The sequence below is a fragment of the Propithecus coquereli genome, unplaced genomic scaffold (assembly GCF_000956105.1).
Source record: "Propithecus coquereli isolate 6110/MARCELLA unplaced genomic scaffold, Pcoq_1.0 Scaffold75, whole genome shotgun sequence".
In the NCBI taxonomy this organism is placed as follows: Eukaryota; Metazoa; Chordata; class Mammalia; order Primates; family Indriidae; genus Propithecus; species Propithecus coquereli.
In genome coordinates, this window is record NW_012153618.1 from 1501653 (window position 1) to 1509461 (window position 7809).

Here is a 7809-nt window from a genome sequence, read left to right on the forward strand (position 1 = left end):
ATTCAGTAGATTGGTACCGCTTATTTGTAATTTAGCCTCCTGGGTGGGATTGGGTCACTGGGCCTAGCTGGTGCCATCCTGGGAACTCTTCTCAGTCCTTCTGAGACTTTTGGCTCCTGGCTCCTAGAGGGGGCAGGACTTCTGGACACAGCACGAGCTCCTTCACCTTCTTTGACTCCTCAGTGACATTATGGCCAAAGGTGGTCTCTATCCTAACTAGCCCTCCCTGGATTGAGTGAAGACTTGGGGACCATAGTTGCTAGATGCCATGCCTTCCAACATCACAATGAACCCAAGGACATAGAAACACAGAAGCTACACTTTCAAAATGCAACAGGGCCAGCAGGTCTAGTCCCGCCTCTGTCTCTGGGAGCTGTAGTTTCAGGGCAGGACCCCGAGTTTAAGTTAGCAAGAGGTCCAAAGCTTAGCCAAAGTTCTGAAGTGACCTAATGACACCCCATTCTTGGTATGGTCCCCCCTGCTTCCAGTAACACTCCTTACCAAAGCTACCACCCTGCCCCTGTGCAGCGCCTCACTGAGTCCCCCATCTGGCCTCAGCCATCCATGTGGCTCTTTCCCTGCTCCTACTTGGCCAGACAGCACCCCCACCACCGGGCCCCGCAGTGCTAACTTACCCCCTGATGAAGCAGGGCACGGGGTCTCCAGCCTTGAGCTGGCTTAGCCATGTGGAGCAAACGCCATAGTGCAGGGGGCCCAGCCCATCTAGGGGATGGGAGGAGAGGCCGGTGAGGGGCCTGTGAGGGGCCCGGCCTGGCCCTGCTGTGGCCAGCCTGCCCCACGCCCAGCCTCACCCTGGGTCCTGTAGGCCAGCACGGCTACAGTGAGGTGGATCTGCCCTGGGTGGACACTGGGCGCCGAGCTGACGGAGTAGTACCGGGGCTGGAGCAGAGGCAGCTGGGTGAGGAGCAGGGGCGCAGGCAGGGCCACAGACGGGAACTGCTCCAGCACCTCCAGCAGCGTGGGGCAGCGGAACCACTTCCATTCCTCGTAGCGCCGGGGGTCCTGGCAGGCGGGATACGGTGGGCTGGGGACCCTGTAGCCCTTCCTGGCAACTTCCCTTCTTGACCCCTCCCTAGCTGAGCTTTCTTGGGGTTTCTCCCTCCTTAGTTAAGGCCAAAAAAGGTTTGAAGACCTTGCTAATCCAAAGATGACAGTCATGCGGGCGCTGGGTCTTAAAGCACCGTGTGTGTCAGCCAGGAGGAAGCCCAGGGAGGACCTTGCTTGGGGGCTTCCTGCCATGGGGTCCCCCCTCAGCTCAGCCTGCCTCTCTGCTCCTTCCCGGGGTGCCCCCTAACCTGGCTGAGGGCCTCCAGCTCCTGCTGTTCGCTGGGCTCTTCAGCCAGGGTGCTGAGCAGTCGAAGCAGTTGAGGGCTGGGTGGGGAGGTGATGTCCAGGAAGAAGGTGAGAGCCTGGCGCAGCGTGCACGGGGGTAGCCGGGGGTCCCGCACCCAGCCGGGGGGAGGGCCACCTGGGGGTGGTGCACAGGAGCTCTGAGGAAGGGGCCCAGTGGGAACTGCATTTTCTGGGCTGATGTTTGCTTTTTGGAGTCTGACCATACAGCGCGGCGTTTTGTTAGAGAACCTGCACATTGACAGCGGTGTGGGCCTGTCTGGGCAGCTTCAGTGTGTTTGTTTGGGGGCCACTGGCTGGACTGGGTTGGTCTGGGCTCCTCTACCCATAACCACCCTGCTTATTTTAACCCCAGGCCCTGCTGTGGCAGGTGCAGGACCGATGCCAGCTGCAGAGCAGGCTAGAGTGCCAGGGGGAGCTGTTGGGAGGAGTCCAGAGGGAGGGGATGGCCTTTGGAGGGTGTGTGGGGGGCAGGTTCTGAGAAAAGCCCCCTGTTCTGTGGATGGTCCAGCAACAAGGCCAGCCTGGCAGCAGGCATCACGGCTAGCTCTGAGCCCAGTGTGCTGAGCTGTGAAGGGAGGTGGCGGCCCTGCCGAGTCCTGAGTTGGAAGGGGCCTGGGGCCAGGGGGTGGGGCCAGCTCTCACTGTCACATCCTAGACTGTGGGGCTCACCAGGGCTGCCCTTCTCCAGCTGCTCCACTGCTACTGGCTCGGTGGGCGCCGGTGGGTCTTCTACACGGCTCAGTAGCGCCTCCACGAGGCCAGGCCGGTTGGGTGGGCAGATGCCTATGTGGTCCCCTGGCTGGTACTGCAGCCCCTCCTGGCCTCTGGTGTCCAGGCGCACCAGGATTGTGGCCCGGCTAAGGGTGGGGAGAGGGGGCATTTATAGGGGGCAGGGAGAATGTGGGTGGAGGAGGACGCGGGGTCTGGGACAGGTGGCAGGGTGGGGTAAGCCCTCTTCCTCACGTGGACTTGCTGCTCTGCAGGTTTTCCACGGAGAGGACTGAAGCCTGGAACATCTTGCGCCTGTGCACATGGGTCAGGCCTGGGGTGAGGAGAGCAAAGGGCCTGAGCCCGAGCCAGGGAGCGGGTCTGGCCCCTGCGGAGTTAGTCCTGGGCCCTGGGGTCCCCAGAGAGCCAGCAGGGGCTGGGTGAGGTCAGGCTCGCACCTGGCAGTAACTGCAGGCCCTCGGCCTGGGCACTCAGCCGGTACCTCTGGCGCTTCCAGCTCTGTTTGGGGCTGAATATGTCTCGTGCGGCGGCCTTGGCATCCTCTCCGACACAGAAAGTCTCACAGGAGGCCTGAGGGATAGGTTGGTGAGGGCCGAGGACTTCTGCCACCATGAGTGGCCCTAGGGAGGAGCCCAGGGGAGGGGTGTGGCACGGGCGGTGGAGCTGGGCCTTTTGGGTCCCTCCCATTCCTGTGTGGCCAGCAGCCCCAGTGGCAGGAGAGATAATGAGGCTGACACTGAGGCTGAGGCCAACGCTGATGATGGCACCTTTTCTTCTAGCCCATTTCACGGCATGGCCGCTGGGCTCAGGGACCCTGCTGGCTACTGCTCTGCACACACTGATTTGCAGCTCCTGCCTAGTGTGAATCCTGTGTCTCAGGGAGCACAGTGCTTGCCATACAGAGCTCAGTGGAGGCGTCTGTATGTCCAGACCTGCATTCGAATTCTGACTCCTGTACTTACATGCCTCAGTTTCCCCGTCTTTACACCTCATTGGGTTCTGGTGAAGATTAAATGAGCTACTTTACATAAAGCCCTCAGTGCAGTGCATGTAGATAGTAAGTGCTCCTGGAGAGGGACAGAGAATTCGGGTGGCAGAGGGGGCCCCACAGGGCAGGACCCCGGGAGGCTGCGTACCCTATCTGCTTCTGGTCAGGCATGAGTCCAGCAAATTGCTTGGCCAGCCCCAGGCTTGAAATCCAGGGTTCCCCTGTGATTGGCTGAGCCTTGTATCACCAAGTCCTGCTAATCTTTCTTTTGTGGTGTGTGCAAAGTCTTGTATCTCTTCCTTCCTTCCTCGGCCCCCTCCCTTCCTTCCTATTCCGACTGCTACCACCCTGGTCAAACTGCAGTCTTCCTGCGTGGAGTCTGGGGATGCTCTCGTTGATCCTACCTTGAAAGTAGCATTCCTGGAACTTCACTCTGCAGTCCCATCCCACTCCAAAACTCCCCGTGGCTCCTTTCGTCTAAATTCTTTTGTCTTATTTTCTGTTCCCTTCTCCCCAATCTGGGCCTATGTGTTTCTCCAGCTTGACCTTCTCAGCAGCAAACCCTCTACCTTCCCCAGGCACCCTCCCCACCGCACCTCCTAGGGCGCCCTCCTGCTCCAGTCCTGGGCCCTGGGGCCAGCACTGGGAAGAATGTCCCCCTGTCAGCTCCAGACTTCATCTGGATGGTGCTGCCCACCGCCCTCAGGAAGCCCAGACTTAAGAGAGTCACGGCCCCTGAAAGCCACCTCCCCCTCACTTCTCTGGCCTGGGACCAGCCATCCTGTCGAGGTACTGCCCCAGGCCGCTCCGGCCTCTGACTTCCCGTGCCTTCTGTGCCGGCCTCAGCTTCAGCCCGTGCCTCCATCTAGAACCTCGTTCCCTCCTGCCCACTGGGGCCGGGCGCCCTGCCCTGCACCCCCTCCCACTGTGCACCCACTCATGGGGCCCAGCCTGTAGCGCCTGGCTCCCCACTGCCAGGGCCTGCGGCTCTCTTTTGGCTGCACTTCTGCCTGGGTCAGGTACCTCCTGCAGTCAGTAAGGCCGTGTTGCCAGCTACTTGGGACAGACCCACAGGGCTGGCTGTGCAGTGGTGAGACAGGGTGGATTTTGTAAGGAACGGGGAGAGACCAAGGAACCAAACAGGATCAGGGCAGCGGGCAGGCCTCCCGCTTGGATATTGCAGCAGTGAGGGCCCAGGGGAGGTGTTCCAGGTTGGAGAGAGTCAGAATGGGGGCTGGGGGCTGGGGGCTGCAGCTCACCTGGAAGGCGGCCTGGGCCCAGCCGCGGAAGGCCTCCTCCTGGCCGCACAGCTCGTCGCCCTGGCCCAGCGGCAGCAGACGCTCCCCGCCCAGCTCCTCCAGCCGCGTGTCCACCGCACGAGCAAAGGCACAGAAGTGGGGGTATGCCCGGGAGCCCAGCCCGAACACACAGAACCTGGGGTGCAGGGGTCTGTCACTGCTGCCCCCATCACAGCCTCATTTGCCCAGCAGCTTGCCCACCCTGTGTGACCTCCTCAGTGAGGCCCCAACCTGAGGGCGTCCAGACCTGAGGGTGCCCAAGGCCCCTGCACTGTCTGTGTTACTGGACTCCTTCCTCCGCCGCCGCCAAGAGGACACCAGCGGGTCTGAGCAGGAGACACTGTTGAAGCGGATTTTGTAACTCCTGCAAGAGAAGACAAACACAGGGATGTCTTGGGGAACTGGAGACATAGACCAGGCCCTCGCCCTGCCCTGGGACAGCTTCAGGGTCTCTGCCTCTGCGGTGGGAAAGGCCCTGCCCTTGGGAGGGGCTGTGGCCAGTGTCCCAGGGAGCCAGCATTCCACCTTCTCTCCCTCTCTGAAGAAGCCCTCAGGACTGTCCCTGTCTCTTAGAGTCCTGGAGCCTGGGAGTGGGCAGGTCCCGAGGGAGGGAGGGAGGGAGGGCATGCTGGGGCTACATGGGACCTAGGTCTCCTGCTTCTGTTGGGAAAATGACTTGAGGCTCAGAGGAAGAGCTGTCCCAGACTCTTTTCCTTTTGTATCTACCCCTCCCCCAACTCCCCCCAACTCACTTGTGCTGCTCTGGCCGAGGGGAGCTGTTGTAGGGGCCAGACATCTCCATGAGGGCCGCTGCAAAGCTCTGGAGGGGGAAGAGTTGGCATCGTGGTTACTTTTGTTTGATTTCAAACTATACAGAAGTTTAAAAGTTTAGAATACCAGCTGGCCCTTATTATTATTACTGATTTGTAACTTTTAATTTTTGTTTTTAAAATTTCAAGAGGTCTGACTTTTTGGAAAAATTACATTACAGAAGCGTGTAGAGCGATGAAAGAGCCCTTCAGGCTCACACATTATTGACAGATTGACAGCTGTTAACTTTCCAGCCTGTTCTCATACTTAGGTGCATGTGCATATTTATAGTTTTTTTAAAAAGTAAAAGTGAGACCATACTATGCTTCCCTGCTTTTTATAAATAATCCATCGTCAATACGTAAAGAATGACCTCCTTCTTTTTAATGGCTACATGATATTCCATCGCTTGCGTGTGCCCTGATGTATGACTCCTCTCTGACCGAAGGACAGCTGTGTGGTCCACGAACAGTGCTCAGCCAGACACCCTAGCCATGCGCCTTGCTTCCTCTCTTGCCCGTGTCAGGCGGCTCGTCCTCGGAAGCAGGGTAGCTGATCCTCACTTGATGGCCTAGTCACATCTTCCTCACAGCAGCCGGGGAGGGACACTCCTCTCACCCAGCCAACACTGGATGTGACCAGTCTTTCATGTTTCAGCTCTCACTTCCTTTACCAGTGTCCTGGTCACCAGCGGACATCCTTTAGGTGGCCCTTCTCAGAAAGCTGTGCTGTATCTTTGCGCTGCCGTGAAAACAGCTTAGCGCTACATGAAGCAAACCTACCCAGAGGGGAAAAAGCTAGAAGGAAAGAACATCTAAATACTGAACCATAGATGCATGCGCGGGTGGTGTGGCATGTTCACCATAATGAGCATGTAAGACTTGAACTTCGTTGTTTGAGTGTGTTGTTGAAGGGTAACATGTTCAGAAAAGCACACACATTGTTCACGTGCAGTCGGTCTATGGGCTTCAGCACGGGACTATACCTGTGCAGTCAGCATCCTGTCAAGAAACATCACCAGCATCCCAGGAGTCACCTTGGTGCCCCCTTCCTGTCACTGCCGCCCCCACACCACTGTCCTGATTTCTAACACCGTGGATTAGCTTGCTCCTTTCTGAACTTTATACAAAGCGAATCCTATAGTACAGTGTGTATTCTTTTGTGTCTGGCTTTTTTCACTCTTCGTATTTTTTGAGATTCATCTGTATTGTTGTGTGCGGTTGTAATTTGCTCACACTTATTGCTATGTTGCATTTGAATATGCCACATTTTATTTATTCAGTTTATCATTGGTAGTCATTTGAATTGTTTCGGGCGTGGGCTATTATGAACAAGTCTGCTATAAATATTCTTGTTCACATCTTTAGTGATTATACTCCCATTTTCTGCGGGGTATATTCCTAGGTTTGCTTTATTAAAAAAATCTGGGGTAAAATTAACATACATTGAAATGCACAGATCTTAAGGGTGCAGTTCAATCCATTTGGCTGTTTGGCAGTTTTATAAAAAAAGAAAAAAGAAAAAAAATTAAACATCTACCCTATGACCTAGCAATTCCACTCCTGGGTATTTATCTAAGAGAAATAAAAACATAAACCCACAAAAGCCTGGTACAAGAATGCTCATAACAGCTTTATTCATAATAGGCCCAAACTGGAAACAGCGCAAGTGTCCCTCATAGGAAGGATGGATCAACAAACAAGGGCTGTTCATAAATGAGCGCTACTCAGCAGTAGGAGGCAGTGAAACGCTAAATCACGCAACTACATGGATGCATCTCAAACACAGACTGCATGAGGGACACCATAATACAGTGTGCTTCTGTTTCTGTGATGTCCTGGAGCAGGTGAAACTCACCTGTGGCGTCAGAAATCACAATGCAGGAGACAGACCTGATGGGAAGGGGATTCACTTGGAGGAATTGAGGAGGGAACTTTCTAGAGTGATGGAAATGTTTGCCTTTGTTAGGTTGTGAGTTACCTGGGTGTATGTGCTGCCCTTATACTTAATTACTGGTGCTATTTTTGTTTCAAAGGTAGATGAGAATGAGGGCTGAGCAGCTGGCAGGGCAGCGGAACCCGCCTCAGGGCACTGTGGGGGGACTGGTGCTAATAAGCCTTTTAACACCAGAAGCTGGAGCAGATAAGAGGACAGGAAATGAATCCAGCCTGGGGCAGCACAGAGACACCGAGGCTCTGGAGGAATGTTAACAAGAAGGCACTCAAGGGTAGCACTCTGGTGTTTTGTTTAAGATTTGTTGAGAAAGTGAAGTTATCTAATCTCTGTTGGATCTAAACAGTGCTCTTTTCTTTTGTTAAGAAAAGAAGAAATGGTTCACTCAGTGTAGTTGTCCTTGTTCTTCAAAAGAAGACAGAATAATGGCCAGCAAACATATAAAAAATGCTCAACATCTCTAATCATTAGAGAAATCAAATCAAAAACCACAATGAGATATCACCTAACCCCGGTGAGATTGGCCTCTATCAAAAAATCCCAAAACAACAAATGCTGGGGAGGATGTGGAGAGACAGGAACACTCTTACACTGCTGGTGGGACTGCAAATTAGTGCAACCTCTGAGGAAAAGAATTTGGAGATACCTCAAAGAGCT

At 55.1% G+C, this 7809-nt stretch overlaps 1 protein-coding gene across 1 annotated transcript in view; it reads right to left on the reverse strand.

Annotated features, from left to right (window-relative positions):
* NOS3 (nitric oxide synthase 3 (endothelial cell)) overlaps window positions 1-7809 on the reverse strand; it is a 19115-nt gene that overhangs the window by 2798 nt on the left and 8508 nt on the right. Inside the window, exons 14-22 of the mRNA XM_012662150.1 lie at window positions 5142-5209; window positions 4637-4753; window positions 4351-4525; window positions 2541-2673; window positions 2338-2416; window positions 2044-2231; window positions 1317-1489; window positions 813-1023; window positions 636-723 (exon numbers count right to left, since the gene is read on the reverse strand). Of these exons, the coding sequence (XP_012517604.1) occupies window positions 636-723; window positions 813-1023; window positions 1317-1489; window positions 2044-2231; window positions 2338-2416; window positions 2541-2673; window positions 4351-4525; window positions 4637-4753; window positions 5142-5209 (1232 nt within the window). The remainder of the gene's footprint in view (window positions 1-635; window positions 724-812; window positions 1024-1316; window positions 1490-2043; window positions 2232-2337; window positions 2417-2540; window positions 2674-4350; window positions 4526-4636; window positions 4754-5141; window positions 5210-7809) is intronic.